The following is a 20,584-nucleotide window of genomic DNA, read 5'->3' as shown; positions in this document are numbered from 1 at the left end:
ATATTAACAGCATTAATATCTTGGAAGTTAACCTGTAAAACATCAGTCATCATAACCACTAATATCACTAGTTCAATGGCTCAGGAGAAAGTGAAAATGATGTAATGAAGTAAAACTTCTCCACAATCCGAAAATGGACATAAAGACGGGTGTTTAATTCATTAGCAAACCCCAAAATATATCAAATTAAACACTGGAAAAAAATTTTTAAATTCATACGAGATTCATCTATTTCATTAGTTTTAGTCTTCATAATTATCATACTTACGATAAAAAAGACGTCATGACAATAATTTATTTAAAAAAAGTTTATTGAATGCGCACAAAAACAAACACTACAGACTGAAACCACATATACTTGACTGCGGAATAATATGACTATCCTTACGATACATAAAGAAGTGCCTTATTTAGCACAACTTATATAACTAACATTTCTCGAATTACAGAAAACTGGAGATCATCACATCTAATGGAAATATTATCTGCAATGTTATTTGTATTTCTTGCTAAGACACACAGAGGGATCTAGCAGTATATTATTTTGTTTAACTTTAAATTTGTTTTCCTAAATATTTATCTAAAAGATTAAGAAAAGGGTGAAAAATTAACAAAACTCAATAACTTACAATATCGCATTAAAAATAAATAAATCTTTTGTCCTAAGTGTACACCAATTAAGCGTACGGTGTCTCAGGTCTTTACAAAGAACTAACAATTTACATATGATGAAAAAAGGACTACTTTTTATTAAAAGAAGTTAAAATAATCAACGCCTACAGAATTATCCATAAATTAGTTACATCAGAGCAGTATACTAAATATTTTAATTTTCAGCTGTTTGAGATTAATATACGAATATGCTTGAACAGTACCTAAGCATGGAACACAGAGAGGCTGACAAAGAACCATAGAACATAGTCGCTGCAAAGCAGATGCTTTCCATGTAGAAAGCACTTACTTATATGGTGTCTAACTTTTGGACTACTGAACTTCAGTCAATTATTATTATCTTTTTTTTATAGACAGTGTATACTTCACAGAAATGTACAGAAGTCCAAACTCACAGGAAGTATGACATCGTATTGTTTGCTGAACTTCAGGTCAAAGACTTTATCACCGCGTTACTCCTATAAATATTTGGTTTAACGTCAACATGAACGCAGTCTCGTAAAAAATGACTTTGCGACAAAATGTCATTTTGCGTCGTGATATTCGAAAATTAGGCTATCAGCAAATAACGTTGTCAGTTTTGAAAATGTCTCCAAGAATCAAATTCAATACACACACAAGTTATGGCATGTTCAGATGATATCTACCAGGAAACATCATAGCCAAAACAATGTCTCATTTGTTTTGCATTAACATAAAAAAGTCAAGTGGCCTATAGTTTACTCCGCCATATTGGGCGTCAAGTGCTTACATTTGTCTTAGGTGAAATACGACAAACTTGTCTTCCAATATTGTGTTATCTGATGCGGTAAATCAACTGAGCGATGTGCACAAAGAAAGATATATTTAGAAACTGAATGGCCGTACAGTTTCAGATCCCTATCTTTTGCCAAAGGCGATTTTTACGTCACTGACAGCTTTACCGAATCATGTATTGATATGGATTGGTAGAAGGGAATGTTTGACGTCCAACATGGCGATGTTTAACGAAACAGGAAGAGTTATAAAAATTGTAGTTAACGCTTTATAAAACACAGTTTTTGTTCTGTTTTAAGCCAAGGGTCTAAAATTCGAATTTTACCATTGATGAATTCCTGACATTAAGTATAGAAACTATTTATCCCAGTGAACTAAATCATAAGAAAAAACGCACAGTAAAATTCTAGGGCGAAACGACTGAATGGACTTCACCATCCATCCAATCAACTTTGTTTAAGCCTATGTACATCATATCATATATCATAGCATACATGAGGCAAAGTTTATAAATAAAATTCATATTAATCACATTCGACATCACAGAATTTCATGACAATCAGAGACATGGAGATGTTTACAAAAGTGTTTTCTTTGTCTACGTAATAACACTAGAAATATATATATATGCATTGTATTTTAATTAAATGTGTCAAACTATTTACAAGTAGACGAATATATATACACTTACAGCCAAAGTTCTGTGAGTAAGTTAGTATTATATTCAAGTCAAATTCCATCAATATATTTCATATATATATATAGCTACTATTGTCGTACAATTATACACATGGTTGGTTACCTTTTATACGTCAAAACTGAACCTAAAGAGTTATATCTTTTTATAAGTAAGTACAAATAGCTTCATTACAATTAGGCTGTGGTATAAATTACAATGGTAATACTTTGGGTTATCTTGCAAAATGACTGTTTACATAAGTGACACATAACCCGTTGAATTTAGGTTCAAAACCCGTCCAAGGTAGTTCATTTCCATAAGAATAATATGCGAACAATAAAAATACAGCAAAAATATTTTGGATAATATGACTAAAAGAGCAGTCGAGCTACCACAAACACAAACAAAAGATCTTAGAAATAAGATCCAATTAAAAAGGAAGAAAAAAGTCACTTTTACAGTCTGGGCTTTACATAGAGTTAAAAATTCGTACATCTGCATATACAGAGAATTTTACGACTGAATTTTCACATTATACTTTACACAAAATAAACTACAATTATTCACTACAGTTATTACCGGAAACCCATTCAATATATAGATTTCATACGATGTACTACTTTTATGTTTTATGTTAATAACTGAAAAATGTTGTTTAATGTTAGGCTACGAACGTGGTCCCCAACAGCTAGAGCGTAGAAACATGCAGCGACAATTATCCACTACAGTTATTACCGGAAACCCATTCAAAATATAGATTTCATACGATGTACTACTTTTATGTTTTATGTTAATAACTGAAAAATGTTGTTTAATGTTAGGCTACGAACGTGGTCCCCAACGGCTAGAGCGTAGAAATATGCAGTGAATGCATAATTTTATTCATATTATTGAATTTTCAAATCGTTTCATACAGCGTGCTTCATATTTATAGATCATGCTGCGGTACAAGCCCGACTTTAGGCCAAACGATACGAGCTTTTTACAAAGATTTTGCCAGTCCGTGAAGTGTAAAAGGTTGGGTTACACATATACGAATAAACAATTTTTTTCTTTTGGTGTAAAACACACTTAAGTTGACGGAATAAACTTTTTTCTTTCTTTGTGTCGAATACGCACTCTGGCAAAGTATGATTTTTTTTCTCTCAGCATAGCTACAGACAAGAATGTTACTTCACAAACACACTTCTATATGAATTGTTTCATTGCAAAAACTTTGAGGAGGCGTGAAAGTAAATTTTACAATGGATACAAATCGTTTCAGAGCGTACCGCTTATAAATTCTAGTTTTGAGCTTCCTAGTAATATTTTTGTAAATAATTGTTTTATATCAACATTATTTACAACAAATCTTTGGTAATATAATATTTAACTTCTTAAGTTACATTAATATCAACATTCGATAATATAAATAAATTGCAGGCTTGCCTCTCAAAATTAAGGCGGGAATGGGGCCAACCATGCGTTGTGACGTCACACGTGAAAACATCTACAGTCTAGATAGAGCAAGTTCGTTTTTATCTACTTAAATACTTCACTTCAATTTCACTTATTTAAGTATTTCACCAAAATTATTTTAATGTGTAATTTACGCAAACATAAAAATGGTTAAAAAGTGTATTCTGAATTAAAGTAAAGAATGTCGTACGTTGGAATTATTTCTGAGATAAATATTTCACTGATTTTTCACTAATATTTCGTTGATAATTCACACATGCAGGAATCATCCACAGAGAAATCTCAGCTACAAGGTTAGTTATGAAACCAAACACTCCTCAACAACTGCGAATTATTCTTACAGTGGTTTTGTAATATGCTATTAAGAGCAGCATTCGTTAATCGAATTTCTATGAAATAATAAAACTGTTTTGTTTTTATGTCACTACTTTGCTCCAACAACATTTGACAACTTGACTATGAAAGCTTTATGTTACAAATACAATAACCATACACACTTGAGCAACTCGAAAATTCCGCAGGTTCACTTTGCTCAATGAAGCAATGGCACAGTGTAACACAGGGATATATTTGTTTACTTCACGCAAACCATTTGGTCTGTCATACGACACTTCAGCTCTTGAGTCTTGAGCATGTGACCAAGAACTCCAGAACAGATGTTACGTAACTGTGTGATTATTCTGATAATCTTATTTTTGTTTTGACATCATATTACTAATAAAATAATAAAACAACTTCCTGATTGCTGTTAGACTGAGAAAGCAGTTTGTTTCACCACGAAATTCAAAAGTTCACACTGAGACGCTAATGAGAAAGGACAAAGTTTAAATACCTCCTCCCCCACATAACGCCTACGCTTCTGAAGAAAGGGGGGGGGGGAGTGTCATACCTCTACATAACTGTGGGCAATATTATAATGAGGAGACGAATATGAATAGAACCTTACTAAAATGACAGTGAACGGGATTATAACCGTCTGGACACTTAAAAACATCAAGTCTCTAAACGTGGGCTCTTAGAACTTTATCTTGGTATTTGGCCATATCATCATGAATAGCTGTCAACGTTTTGTAAATGAATTTGAAAGAGGGTCTGTTGCTAGGCTTTCTGGTCCAACAATTCTTCATCAGGTTGTAGATGGACGAGGGAGTGTTGTCCTGACATGACAAAATATTGCCTTCCTGAACGTACTTGACCACTTCCTCGTGGGTTAAACCATAATAGGGTTGGAGGCCAAAGGAGAATACCTCCCACAATACCACTCCAAAAGCCCAAACGTCTGACTCTACTGTGAATTTATTAAAGAGAATTGACTCTATGGGCATCCATCGGATTGGAATAGCATCGTGTTCGTTACCCTTGTAGTAGTTAGAAGTGTAAATTTTCTGAGAAAGACCAAAATCTGATATTTTCACAACCATGTCATCACTGACAAGACAATTCCTGGTAGCCAGGTCTCGGTGGACGAACTTACGGTCAGACAGATATACCATTCCTGCTGCGATTTGTTTAGCTAAGCTAACAAGATCCAGGTGACTAAGCCTAACATCACTAAACATATCACAATTTGGAGTCCGAACAATGTAATTGCTCGGGGCACAAGATCTGAGAAATTCATTCAAGTCCCCTTTCCCCATGAACTCAAAGAGCAAACACATAGGTTTACCAATTGCACAGACTCCCAGCAACTTGACTATATTAGGATGGTCAAAATCAGCCAGTAGACACGCTTCTCGTTCAAAGTCTGTTTGAAGATCTTCTGAGGCTTCTTCCTTGAGCATTTTCACAGCAATCATGGTAAATTCTTCTCCTTTAACAAGACCTGGTGCTTTAGCTTGAAAGACCCGACCAAAAGCCCCTTGTCCGATGTCACAGATGTAAATTATGTCATTACGAGGGTATTCTAAGTTCTCCAATTTGGGATTCAGTTGCACGTCTGTCTTGTGATAAGACATGTTAGATGGAAGTTTGTCCAAGTCAATCTCTACTTCAGCGGTAGGAGTGGCGTTATAGCCTTTTTGGAATTTGTGAAGCCGCCGACAACACAAGAAAATGGCCAGGACAACTGCCACACCTGTTAAGCTGACAGCGCACACGATAAGAATGAAGGAAGGAGTAAAAACGGGTTCTTCCGGGGGTTCAAACGTGTCCAAAAGTTCGGTTTTGGTTTCTTCCTCCACAGTGGCGTTTTCTGAGTGATAAATGAAATAATAATAATAATTTAGCATATTTCATTTCATGTGCATCAAACGTCGTATTAAAAGCAATATAAAAAAATTACCGCAATTTTGTAAAACATAATTAAGAAATCGATAATTGTTGCCATAAGATTCACCTATACATGTCTCTTGAAATCACAGTTAAAATTAACAAGTTGAGTACAATCAGGGGATGACGAGTAACAAGCGAAGAACATGGGGAGGTATTGTTCCCCATGTAAGCACTCACACAGGTTTTAATTACATACCACACTTAGGAATATCGCAGTGCTGCCAACGAACCATCGGATCCATTGTATAACACCATGGTCTTGGTTCTTCACCACCTGCATTCCGACAAAAGTTTTCTGAGTTCAGGACTTCCGGGAAGACCAACGGAGGGCGATGATGTTTATGAGGTTCCTACAAGAAATACAGATGAAGATTTGTGTGTTTTGATTTATTATCATAAGGAATTGGTTACTTCTTAAATACCAACAACAACAACAAGTAGAAACACAGAATGTTAAGTTGAAACTCATCCATTACACAGAAATGCGAACGGGATAAGCTTCAGAACGTTTCGTTAAGGCTTAAGATATATAACTTTGTTATTTCTAAACTTTGATTGACGCGAAACTATATCGTTGACATGTATTCCTTAGCCTGATTTTCTGGTGGTTTACCTTCGGTGGAATTTCTGGTGGAAGTACCAAGTTGATTTTAGTCTTTGCTTAAAGAATTACATCAGGAGTAGAAGTGGCTGAATACTATTCTATAAAGAGTTATTGGAAAATGTATGCAAGATTTTAGTACATTTTCGTTTTGTATTTAAGTGCTTGTTTCAGTCTTGTTCTCTGTCTGATGTTCTGCATAATCTGAGTTTCCAGTTACAGTCCCTTCCCCCCGGCAGTAAGTATTTTTAGTAGTTACAGCTAAAGGTAACAGCTGTTGTGAGCGAAACGTCGACCAGGGTTTTTGTAATGTGAGTATGTGTTTAAAAATTAATTATTATTCCTCATCCTATTTTAGTTGTTCGCGCTTACCTTTTACAGTTTACTACTGGAATGCCTCTACCTTTTCATGACCGATAAATATATATATATACGCATATAAACACTATATATGGTAATTAGCTTCTCTACTCTGGTGAGTTTTATGCATTTAAATCTCTTATCATTGTACTTCACACCTTCCTCTGCAACTAATGAATGTTTATGTTTCAATGGTCTAAATAAACGGACGTCACAAAAGTCACGCTCTGTATACAATGACTTGGTTAACTGACGAAAAAGGTCATTCATACTGGTATTTATACTGGCTTCAACAAAAAAAGATATTCCCTCGCACGTGCCTCGGATTTTTGCTGACGTAACTACTCCTAGCATACGTTTAAAGCTATAATGGAAAAAGCGTAACTATATAACTGTTACAAATTAAAATGCACGTAAGAAGTAATTTTGATAAATTAAATCACAAAAACTGGAAAAGAATATTCTTGCTCACTGGAAAATGTGATTTTACTTCCCGGGTGAATGCGATGCGAGTTGGGAGAGTATATTTCTTTTTCCGTAAAGAAGTCTAAGCGTCCTAGCCTACATACTTAACGACCTCTTAGACGACAAGGGACGCCCACCCTAGTAAATTTATTCAAATTTTGCTATATCTTTGATTAGAGATTTTCTATTCCAACACGACCAAAAAGCTACAGATGTATGTTCAAGGATTAGAATAAGCTGGAGCCAGAGAGCGTTTTCGTGACATTATCTAATAATGGAAAACTCTTTTTCTTTTTTCTCGATTCGCGTGGCACTCAACTTCTCAAGTAAAAGAAACGAGATACTCTAGAAACAACTATACTTACATTCCCTGATGAGCACTAGGTTACCAACAACATTCTACGTACATTCAGTGCATGACATTCCCATTAATTCCGTGCAGTTCCTTTGGGGTTTTAGAAACGTGGAGAAAGTAAACCGAAACTTCATCTAAATCTTAAGTGAATAGCAGCTCATGCAAACACTGGCCGATATGTTAATTCTGCCTAATTATCATTAATGGTTCGTCTACTGATGTCACTTGAAACTAGCGTGTTACAAGTGCTTTTGTCAATTGTGGATTAAAGTAACACAGATGTATCATGCATAGAATAACACTTGACGTTTCGTCTTGTTGTTCTTTCATATAAATATCAATCAAACAGTATGTCACGTATTATTAATTTTTTTAAACATCATTCAATAATTTTTCTTGGCTGTTGTTGTTGTTTGTTATCAAGTACAAAGCCGCACAAAGGGTCTATCTGTGCTCTGCCCACCACGGGTATCGAAACCAGGTTTCTAGCGGTATAAGTCCGCAGACATGCCGCTGTGCCACTGGGGGGCACTTTCTTAGTCAAAGTGTTGATAAATTACTTATATACATTTTTTAAAGTTTATCATAAACTAATCCGATAGAAATTGACAGTCCACAAATTGCTAGACGGTTAAAGTTGGTAATAGGTGTGACAGTACATCACAGTAAAATGATCACCTTATTTTAACACGCCCCTCTTCACTGATCTAATATAGTTTCCAGTAAGAAGGGTGTATAATAAGATTCCATTTATTTCTATGGAAGAAAGCCAAAAGACCACCTGGAGGGGTCAGTTGTTTTAACCACTCGCACTACTATACAGTAGTGTGTTGTTTGTCATTCAGTCAGTAGGCTACAACAGAGCATGACAGATTAACTTCAAAAGCCAGAAATAAAAACATATATTACTCTTAATTTTGGTTTTATTTACACTTGAAACAGAACATTTTCGAGGACTCTGCGGAAGTATATTTAGTCGTATACCAACGAGTATGCATTTATAATGACAGAATAAACAACAAAAAAGAACAATGCATTTACTGAAAAATTACATACTTAAGTTAATCGTAACAATGTTCACTGGGAAATACCAATATAATACAACTGACTCCAAATAAAAGTTCTCTATCAGATATCCACATCTTCTTAACTTTATCAATCGATAATATCGTTTAAGGGTAAAGAATGGGTACTGAATACCCAGGAGATCACCATGGTTGCAACGGTAGCATAAAGTACTTCATTGTTTAACTGTTGTGTTGTCTAATGCTAAGTATATATAAACCAGTAATATCACGAAGAACCATGCCACTCAGGAATGAGTAATTGCTTGTATGATACGAAGTAAGACTTAACTTCCACCACGCCTGCATAATATAGCCTTTTACCAAGATATTATATATAATAGTGTCTCAGGGAAAGTTTAAAGTCTCGGTTCGAAGCTAAAGCCCAGAAGTTTTTGTAAATCAAAATACACACAAAAGAAACTTTATCTTTTTCCCTTTGTATAGTGTCTTCAAAGTAGCTAATTGCCAATCTATACCGCAATAACGTTAACGCTATATTTTTTATTCAGAGATCTATAACAGCACAGTGCATTCAATTATTTAGAAACCCGAGGCGAAGGAACTAGAGCTATCGGACTCTTAAACACTCCTCCGCCACCACATAATCGAACAAAGTTCAACTACCGGACACGACATCAGTTTGAAAGAAGCTGGAAGACAGCTAATGGAAACGCTGTTACCATAACTACTTTCAAAGAAGATAGTTAATCGAAACACTGTTACCATAACGACCTTCGCGGACAATTATATCCGATATTCGAGCCAATTCTGGTGATTAACAGAGTACCCAAACTTTTAATCGCATAACTACTTTTCGTTTCAATTCAGCATAAAATATAAAACACGGACATACTTAAATAATCCACAAATAATTCTGACAATTCTTAGCTAACAATACCATAAGAAACTTCAGTTTTTAATCCTTAAATTATCGACTCGTTTTATATCGTTCACTATTGGTGTAATATCCTGAGATTAATTGCAATGCTAACCGTATGTTTGTGTGTGAGTATTATGTTATTAGGTATCCTATAACAATGTAATAATCCACAAATAATTCTGACAATTCTTAGCTAACAATACCATAAGAAACTTCAGTTTTTAATCCTTAAATTATCGACTCATTTTATATCGTTCACTATTGGTGTAATATCCTGAGATTAATTGCAATGCTAACCGTATGTTTGTATGTGAGTATTATGTTATTAGGTATCCTATAACAATGTAATAAACTCACAAGTAATTTGGTGTGTCAACAGTTTAGAAAAATTGTAAAAAGTTGATGGAGTTCATCCATACAATTCAATAGGGTTAAACTATCAGCAGACATACTATATGTATTCAAACACCATGTAGGTAGCGAAAACAAAATACTATATATATATACATATGCTTAAACTGTGGAAGAAGAAGAAGCGAATATATAACAACAACAAATAAAAAAAAAAAAAGACGTCATGTTGAAACAAAGTTACGACACTACTATGTCATACGACTCTTAGGGGATGGATTCCCGAACCTTCTCAGCCCAAGACACCCCCAAAAACATGCCGCATCTTGATTAAGGCCCCCACGCCCACCCACTCATTGAACCTATAGACACTGGATACATTAACAGTTCTCTGTATATGCTATGGCCCCTCTAATACTTTCCTGTGGCCCCCGGCGGTATACATCCCCCAGTTTGAGAACCCTGACTTAGATGATATAAAACTTATTACATAAATATATAAAAATGAGTCCTACATACTTCTATTGTTGAGATAAATACAGTTATTACTCACTTGCGAATCCCATCTTTGACAAGAAATTCCTGATTTCGTGATGTTAACGGTTCCTTGATAATAGCGCCCTCTTCCAAAAATACACTCCGCTTTGAAACAAACAACATAAAATGAATTCTGGAAAATAATTTCATAAGTAAACTTATTTCTATTAAGTAATGTTTATCAACATACAAAATTAAAAAATCAAGATACTTCTCTAACTACCCGTATAGTATAGTATATATATTATAATCTAAGCGGTTTTCTGACTTGTAATAATTGCATTACGAATACATTATATACAGTTTGGAACTGGTATTCACATTATCTACTGGCGTGAAAATATCTCCATAAAACATTCAGAGGGCTTCTGCACGCGGTAAATGAGTTCCATACATAAGATACAGTCTCCACTCCACAAACACAATCGCGTTCATTTGCATAATATCCGTGAATCATACCAGCATCCCTGCGATGGACACAACGCAGATAGCCCATTGTGTAGTTTTGCGCTTGAACAAAAATAAACAGTAATTACATTCTTAAAAGGCGTTTTTTTATATATTGTTCGGTCATACAAAAGTTAAAAAACCATCATATCAAAGTTAGCTTTTTGAAAAAAAAATAATAAGCGACTCGATTTTGAGTGAGCTCCTTCTATGCTTTTTTCTTCCTCTATCTTTTGTTAAGGAAGTTTTTCTAGATATTTTTTTCAATCCCAATCAGACACGATTTGCAGAAATTAGAGTTCCTTATTATTAACCTTGTATGAAATAATAATACACTAATTCTGTGCTGTATTGTTGTTCTCTAAGTCCGTGCATTAAGGAAAAAACAAAACTGCTATTTATTTACTCGTAAACCGATATGTGGGTTTTCCTCTTGATCGCCACATCATCTTTGGATTTCCATGCATATGCGGGTACGAATTCCCGTTACCCCAAACATGCTTGCCCTTTCAGCCGTGGGGGCGTTATAAAGTTAAGGTCAATCCCACTATTCGTTGGTAAAAGAGTAGCCCAAGAGTTGGCGGTGGGTGGTGATGACTAGCTGCCTTCCCTCTAATCTTACACCCCTAAATTATGGACGGCTAGCGCAGATAGCCCTCGTGTAGCTTTGCGCGAAATTAGAAACAAACAAACAATCCACGCATACACATAAAAATCATATGAAGTTTATCTTACAGTATAAAATAATTATGCCCACGTAAATTAAAGGATATATTAAAGACTATTTATTTGTTAAGAAGTGGTTTTGTCTTATTCTTCTTAACTAACTTTTAAAATGAATGGTTAATAGGCTTTCAAAATAATGGGTTGAATATAACTGTTTTATATACAATGAAAAATGATAGCCTCTTTCTTACGTAAAACAGTCAATTCATTTTTAATGCTAGCAAGATATGAATGTTGAATGGTTCTTACTTGTGATCTCATCTTCTTTCATCTCCGTTAGGCGTGCCCAAGAACAAAGAGGGACGGGAGAGTTTCCCTGGCTGGGGAGGGATTCACATTGCGGTAATCTGAAGTGTCCCCGAGACTGGAAGTATATGCCTCTTTCTTTGTTATCTTCAATCTGAGCCCACTGGTTATAACAGAATAGTTCCCGGACTGCTATACAATCTTCCCTGAAGACGAAGAAACGTGTTAAGAAGGCTACTGTACAAGTGTACGCCTATCGAAACATAACAGCTGATAAAATCTGTATCAGTCATTCACACAATTACTCTATAGCTTGTGAATATAAAATAACACATACAACTATGGAAGTAATTCACACAATTACTCTATAGCTTGTGAATATAAAATAACACATACAACTATGGAAGTAATTCACACAATTACTCTATAGCTTGTGAATATAAAATAACACATACAACTATGGAAGTAATTCACACAATTACTCTATAGCTTGTGAATATAAAATAACACATACAACTATGGAAGTAATTCACACAATTACTCTATAGCTTGTGAATATAAAATAACACATACAACTATGGAAGTAATTCACACAGAGCTCTGTGAAAAAAGATGAAAACCAATCAAAATATCCTAATTATACTTAAGTTATTTAAAAACGAAAATGTGTATATACAAGATACCACATAACACACACCTAATTGGTGGTTACATACTGAATAATTACTAAACACTATATAACAAACACTAAATTGGTTCTTATATACTGAATAAGTAATAAACGCTACATAACACACACTTCACTGGTTGTTACATACTGAATCAGTACACTACATAACAAACACTAAATTGGTTCTTACATACTGAATAAGTATTAAACGCTAGATAACAAACACTTCACTGGTTGTTACATACTGAATCAGTACTAAACACTACATAACAAACACTAAATTGGTTCTTACATACTGAATAATTACTGAACACTATATAACAAACACTAAATTGGTTCTTACATACTGAATAAGTATTAAACGCCACATAACACACACTTAATTGGTCGTTACGTACTGAATAATTACTAAACACTATATAACAAACACTAAATTGGTTCTTATATACTGAATAAGTATTAAACACTAGATAACAAACACTTAACTGGTTGTTATATTCTGTATAAATGCTAAACACTACATAACAAACACTTAATTGGTTGTTACGTTTTGTATAAATTCTAAATACTACATACCAAAGACTTCATTAATTGTTACACACTGAATAAGTACTAAACACTACATAACATACACTTCATTGGTTGTTACATACTGTATAGATACTAGACACTACATAACACACACTTCACTGGTTGTTACATACTGTATAAATATTAAACCCTACATAACACACATTTCACTGGTTGTTACCTACTAAATCAGCACTAAACACTACATAACACACACTTCTCTGGCTATTACATACTGTCAAATATTAAACACTACATAACACACACTTCACTGGTTGTTACATAATGTCATATATTAAACACAACATAACACATAGTTCACTGGTTGTTACATACTGTCTAAATATCAAACACTACATACACACACTCCATTGACTATTAGATATAAGAACTAAACTATATTATCAAATGTATACAGATATATGCTCAATATGCAGTAAACAACGGAACGTTTGCTATGTAGTGCTCAGTACATAATAACCAACGAAATACTTGTTATGTAGTGTACAGTTCACAATAATGAACAGAATGTTTATTGTGTAGTGTCAATTATACAATAATCATAGCAAAATGGTTGTGTAGAGTTTAATATTTATACAGGTAAAAGCTATATTACTCAAAGTACTAATGACGTCTTTGAAAATCAGATGACAAGTGTCGCCGCCATATTGATACGAAGTAACTACTTTTGGCGTTAATCACAGCATGAGCTCTGTCACAAGTACTTGCTATCAACAACAGGTACACATTTGGTGAAATATATCGCCACTTTTCTTGAAAAGCAACTTTAAGTGCACTGAGATTTCGGGGTCTTTCTCTCAGATGGTGTTCCAAAATATTCGGAATGGTTGAACATAATTCAGATCAGTTTGTTTTTTTTTACTGGTCAAGGCAAATTCTAGAAAATATTTGTCCCAGAGCACTACTGGACTCCATGTAGTACTACATGGTGAGTTAACATGCTGAAAGAGGCAGGGGTGGAAGGAGGATTTTGGAATGTGGAGGTTCAAGTCTGGGACCAGAATATAAACTTAATGATACATAGGCCTAGTTGCAATGTTTTCATCCCTGTGTGTTTGTCAGCAAGATTTCTCGAAAACGACTAAATAGTATACATTTGGACTATGACCTAACTCAGAAGTGATTAGTTTTTGGAGGGTCAAGATCATGAATACACGAAAAAAAAAACTATCTGTTAACATGAAAACCTATTTTTTCACACTACTTTTGCTCTACAACCTAGTCAAAAATGATCGGATTTTGATGAAACTTGGTGGACATATGTAGAATATTGTTCCTCATTGTCCTGTCAGAAATGGTCCGTTGATAACGACGGACATACAAACACATTTTCGTATTTTTTGAAAGCCGAATATAATCACAACTGTGTGGAGGAGGTATGCGCTCTACTGAGTGCCCCTCTACTTCCCTAATAATATGTCAATGAATAGAATAATCATATCATTATTGTTTTAAAAAGTATTATCATTATTTTTGATGATATACTTGTTTAAAATTTCAAAAAACGGTAAAGTTACTTATATTTATTTCAGAGCTGCAGAAACTGAGTAATTAAGTCTCCATACTTATCTTTTTTTTTGCTCTGGAAAAAAGAGGGAATCTTGACCCCCAACCTGTATCTGCCCTTCAAAATATGTTCCTATCCCATAGGATCCCAATAGTTCAAGTACAGTAGTATTTAGTATTCGGGATGTCTCATTACAACAAGAATTTCATAGCTTCGTGTATACTATCTCTGAACCCAAATCTAAACTAGCTAAAACAGCACTATAACATGATGTTACCTTACAACTCTTCATGGTTAGAATACTACGTGGGTTTCCGTCAAACACAGACTCGCTCATTCCAAACAAACCATGAGCGGCGGGATTCGTCCCTAATTTTAATGTTCAAGACACTACGAGAGACAACATTTTTCATTCACGACTCCGCAACTCATTCACGAAATCCTGCAGCATGGAGTTCCCTGCTGGTCTAGAGCTCTAACTCTCTGTAAAGTCCTTGATGATTCCTTTAATGCCAAGTGTAAAGTGTCGTTTCATATGATAAAAACTTCCAATTGAATAGAGGGGTGGCACATTTTTGGCTTCCAAACCATTCCACTTGTACTCCCTTTTTTTTTTTTTGTATACAGTGAATTTGGGTATAAGTAGAAGAACGGAGATATTATGGACGCTCATACCATTAGGATTGCATCCAATAACCATTTGTATATGAAAGTCTTCGAGTTCTTTCATTTTCAGCATCTTGACTCCAACTGGTTAGTTGTAGTAGCTACTGGTCATTATCAAACTCACGAATGGATGTTTTTCCATACGAATTACATGGTACACTCCAATACTTTTGCTAATGTAGTGTCCATCTGCATACATACTACACAAAGCATAGCGAATACTCTGTTGACTACTGCAAACTAAACATGTTAAACACTGTTTCAAATTTTGAAACAAAACATCTCCCGTTACTCACCTACACAACTCTTTCCCTGTTTGGAATCCTTCAACCAGCTGACACTGAGGAAAGGCATAAGCACACAACAGTTGTTCAGCAGCAGTGCGGCAGGGCTCCATTAGTGACGATATAAGCTCCTCCCACAAGTCTCGTGTGATCTCTTCATTTATCCCCGGTGTGGTGTCACTAAAGTTGTAGTAGACAAGTCCTGAATTATTCAGGTATTTCCTGCATACCTTGCCAACATAAGGTGAACAGTAGCCTTGTGGTTCTCTAGTCTTAACATCAAATGTATGTTCATCTATTTCCTCTTCAATTACGAGTTCTTCAGTACCAACTTCTTCTTCTGGTTCTAAAATAAATGTCCGATAAAAAGAAAAAAATTATTTCTAATATGCAAAAATACAATAATAAATGAAGTCCTAGGTAAGACATTAACTTCAAATCACCACTTCATCTAATATCATCATGAAGTTTACTGGGTTAATTACCTGGTTTGGGAAGAACATGTACAGTAAACTCTTTGCTGTCTGTTTGCGTCTGGTTGGTACTTCGTAGTTTATTAACCGCCTGACATGTGAATGAAGCCGACTCCGTGGCAGTAAAGGATAAAATGGAATGGAAAAACTCAGGCTTTCCTGTAGGCAGCTATGCGTCACGGAAAAAAAGAGAATAAGACATTATCTAGTCAGCTAGCTAGTTACAATACAAGCATATATTGTTTGTGTTTAATAAGTTAATATTATGTTCAAGTTATCAACTTACCTGCCACTCATAAATTATAATGATTTAAGAAACAATAATTTGGGCGAATTCTAACAATTCATTTTAAAACGTAAAACTCAGAAATTTTGAAAAAAAGACAAAAAACGCTGAAATAATAGTTATTTGTCTCCTAGTTACAAATCATTTATAGAATACTATATAAAACTTCTTTTATTTCTTATATTTCCTAAACAGATTCACTATACGCTATTAGAGACACTATTTGAGATTTACTTCGTCTGTTGCACATGAGTTGAGATGTTTCTATACAGTCAATTAAAATTCGGAAATCCTAGCGAACAAAAATGAAAAAAGCTTAAGAAAGGCCACCAGCGGCCGCCGAAAACATAGAAGTTTTAAAGTGTTTTAAACTGATATTAAATCAATCTGGCGAAATAGATATATATGGATCATTCTTGTATTGCATAACGGTTGTTTGGCAGCATATAAAGGGTTCCGATCGACAGCAGTCTGGCTTCGATCTCCTTTTAAAAATATCGTTGAGGGGCTAATCTTTGTTTACAACAGTTCCTAGTTCTTCTGCCCGCAAGTGTCTTCAAAATTATCAATGTGTAGAAAAACCATTATATTAATGTGATAAGTATATGAAAAATTGAATATTCAGATACTTTTATATATATGAAAGTGAACATTAAATAAGTATGTAGATAATTCGATAACATTCAGATGCAATCGTTTAAAAAAATGGCTCGTGTTGGTGTAACCTTAATCATTTTGGACAATTATATAAGTCCGTATCTATAGAGTAAAATCTTTTGTTAGTTTTTTATAGCTCAAAATCACACAACGCACCATCTTAGCCTTGGTCATCGCAGGGAATCGAACCCTGGATTTTAGCGCTTGAAGCATATAAACTTACCGCTGACTACCAAAAGCCAGAGTAAAATGAAAGGAAGTGAAAGGTAGAAAACAAAAGTTGAATCTATCAGTCAAAACCACAAAACTATAGACGTTTTATCACTATATGTGATAACATCAAGTTAGTCACACAACCCGAAGTGCCCCCCAGTGGCTCAGCGGTAAGGCTGCGAGTTTATAATGCTAAAAATGGAGTTTCGATACCGGTGGTAGGCACAGCACATACAGCCCATTGTGTAGCTTTGTGCGTAACTACAAACAAACAAAAAACTGTTGTATTCTACATTTCATTCATAAAGCCACTAAAATCATCGAGTATAAAAGTTACAATTAAAAAGATAGAGATTGTTGAAAATTAGAATGTGAATTGTGTGGCACTCCTTATATAATTTTCTGTTCACTTAAATCTAATTCTTTCTACATCTGTTTATTATGTTTTGAAAGTTTCTCTTAAATGTATCAAGCTGTATGGATTTTTTACGTCGACAGTAAAAACAACAAGTGGACCCAAAGAGAAGGCCTACCAAGTTCACAAAATTAATGAATAAAACAATGTTAATAATTAGAAGTTGCGTTTATTTTCCAACAATTTAGTCACTGAAATATCCAAACTAAAGCAAATTCGAACTATCCATCTGTATACGAAATGCTAAGTTGAAGTATAGCTGGCTATGCTGGAACGGACACTGATGTTGTAGAGAGACTTTGAAATTGTGTTATCGATGATATATCTTAACGCTACAATCAGTGTGGCGACATCTTCTTTAAAGTAATAAATAACAGTAGTAGATACAAGGAATATTTCGTTGAGTAACAACTCCTATAAGGGCGGTGTTATACTGATAACTTTCATTCTTAAATCTCAGGCTGGGACTAATTAGCTTAAATTAATATAACGGTCAGTTCTGAGAATTATGGATAATTATCGACGAAAAGATAAAGCTAGAGGAATAACACCAGTAAAAATATTAAGCTCTAAAGCTGGAGAAATAGCTTCAGAAAAAGATTAAGCTCTAAAGCTGGAGAAATAGCTTCAGTAAAAAGATTAAGCTCTAAAGCTGGAAAAATAGATTAAGTAAAAAGATTAAGCTCTAAAGCTGGAGAAATAGATTCAGTAAAAAAATCAAGCTCTAAAGTTGGAGAAATAGCTTAAGTAAAAAGCTTACTTGTTCTACATGAATACTGGAAGACAATCATTATCTATCGAACAATGGTAACTAACTGCCTTACGAAAGCTAAGTTATACATCTATCAAATTTTCGAGATGATTTAACGCCCGTTTTTCTTGAATAATGTCCAAACTTCTGAATATGGAAGTTCCTGACTTGGCATAACCCAGATGGCCCACTGACACCTCATCTGTAACCCAGCAGCATTTGTACATAGGAATTTGATGTACTAGCTCTACTAAAACTCCCATCTTTATACTTTGCTTGTCAGAAATTAATCGTCGCAGTGAATCAATGACATGATCACCCCAAGGTTTTCATCGCCAAAATACAACTACACATACTGTATCTACATCAGTGTTTTGATGATGAACGAGGGTTGGGCGACGCCAAAAAGTATACGTTCGTCGGTACAATAATAACTGTGAGAGCGCAAAGGCATCAATCATAAATGAAAAGAATATCTTTGTCTTAAATCTTCTGAATCTCTCACTTTCGCTGCTTCCCTTAAACTATAAACATATGCACACTGGATTTCATAATGATTTATATATAGTGCTATACAAAAGACATGACCAAACTAATATATATATATATATATAAGTTGTTAGCATACTTAATTCATTAACATTAAAACTTCTTACTTTTCACAAAAGAGAAGTATTTTCTAATACGTATGAAATGTGTTTTTGTGTTTGTTTGTTTCAGAATTTCCGCGCAAAGCTACATAAAGGGCTATCTGTGCATAGCCGTCCCTAATTTTGAACTGATTGATTAAAGCGAAGACAGCTAGTCAACAGCACTAACCGCCAACTGTTAGGATATTCTTGCCTAACCGAATAATAGAACTTAACCGTCACTCTTATGACGTACCTCATGGCCCCAAAGGGTAGATAGCGTATGTTGTAGAAATGGACCGAGAACCATGAACCCTCAGATTCACAATCCCAAAACGTTAACTACTAGCTCACTCCCGCTCCGATTGTGAAACACTAATTATCCACAATTATTGGATAATAACATGATTTGTAACGAAGGTATTTTTCTGAATTTTAAAAATATTCTCACTATAAATTTCAAGGTTATTGTAGTGACGAATGTGTAAAGTTTGGTGGCGAGCTAGATGTTATATTACTTTATATAATATACAAATATGAAAGAGTGTGTGTATGTTAAACAGCTCTTCATTGTGTTTTTTTTTTTTTTGTTATTTCCAGCGTTTCTCCATAAAATATGCTAAACATATATAGCTTATTCAAGTTGTTTGTTGTTTATTATTAATCCCAAAGCTACACAAAGGGCCATCTGTGCTCTGCCCACCACGGGTATCGAAACCCGGTTTCTAGCGGTATATACATACCGCTGTGCCACTGGGGGGGGGGGGGGTAGCTTATTCAAAGTAACATTCCCATGGATTTTTTTATGAATTTGACTTGCGTGTCATAAAACAAAACCAAAACAAGATGATATTTTTATGTCATAGATATGCTATTCTAGCTGTTAAAAAACACCATTATATCAAATCCGTACTGCGTCCAGGTGAACAAAAAGAAATTCATCATGTTTCAACCAGTATCAAAACCTACTGCAGTCCAGCCGACATCGGTAAAAGTAACCATGAGTCTACCAGTTTCAAACCGTACTGCAGTTCAACCAATAACGAGAAAAGTAGCCATGTTTCTACAAATATCAAAATATACTGCGGTTCAGTCAATAACGAGAAAAGTAACCATGAGTCTACCAGTTTCAAACCGCACAGCGATCCAACCGATGTCGAGAAAAGTAACCATGATTCTACGAGTTTTAAACCGTACTGCGGCCCAGCTGATCAGGTGAAATGTCGTCATGCTTCAACTGCCGTCAAACCGTACCGTAGTCCAGGCAATCGGAGGAATAGTCGCCACGTTTACTTTCAAGTATGATTTCCTCTGTACTGAAGAAAAATACACTTGGTTGGACGTTGCTATATACAAGCTTTATCGATTTGCGTTTTGTTTTTTCCCCACTGCTTCAATTGTAAAAATGGGTGTTAAATAGATATTGTCTTTCTGCACATCTGTAAACAATATTTCTAACTGCAAAACGATTTGGTTTTTTGAATTTCGCGCCAAGCTACACGAGAGCTATCTGCGTTAGCCATCCCTAATTTAGCAGTGTAAGGCTAGAGGGAAGGCAGCTAGTCATCACC

At 34.8% G+C, this 20,584-nt stretch overlaps 1 protein-coding gene across 1 annotated transcript in view; it reads right to left on the bottom strand.

Annotated features, from left to right (window-relative positions):
• Positions 1 to 298: 298 nt before the first annotated feature.
• Positions 299 to 20,584, bottom strand: part of LOC106478275 (tyrosine-protein kinase transmembrane receptor Ror2-like) — a 78,546-nt gene continuing 58,260 nt past the window's right edge. The window contains exons 4-9 of the mRNA XM_013938807.2: positions 16,075 to 16,231; positions 15,602 to 15,935; positions 11,875 to 12,077; positions 10,469 to 10,557; positions 6,033 to 6,186; positions 299 to 5,756 (exon numbers count right to left, since the gene is read on the bottom strand). Of these exons, the coding sequence (XP_013794261.1) occupies positions 4,567 to 5,756; positions 6,033 to 6,186; positions 10,469 to 10,557; positions 11,875 to 12,077; positions 15,602 to 15,935; positions 16,075 to 16,231 (2,127 nt within the window). The 3' untranslated portion in view covers positions 299 to 4,566. The remainder of the gene's footprint in view (positions 5,757 to 6,032; positions 6,187 to 10,468; positions 10,558 to 11,874; positions 12,078 to 15,601; positions 15,936 to 16,074; positions 16,232 to 20,584) is intronic.

Source organism: Limulus polyphemus, unplaced genomic scaffold (genome assembly GCF_000517525.1).
Source record: "Limulus polyphemus unplaced genomic scaffold, Limulus_polyphemus-2.1.2 Scaffold195, whole genome shotgun sequence".
Lineage (NCBI taxonomy): Eukaryota > Metazoa > Arthropoda > Merostomata > Xiphosura > Limulidae > Limulus > Limulus polyphemus.
Note: the sequence above shows the minus strand (reverse complement) of the source record. Positions and strands in the feature narration are given on the sequence as shown.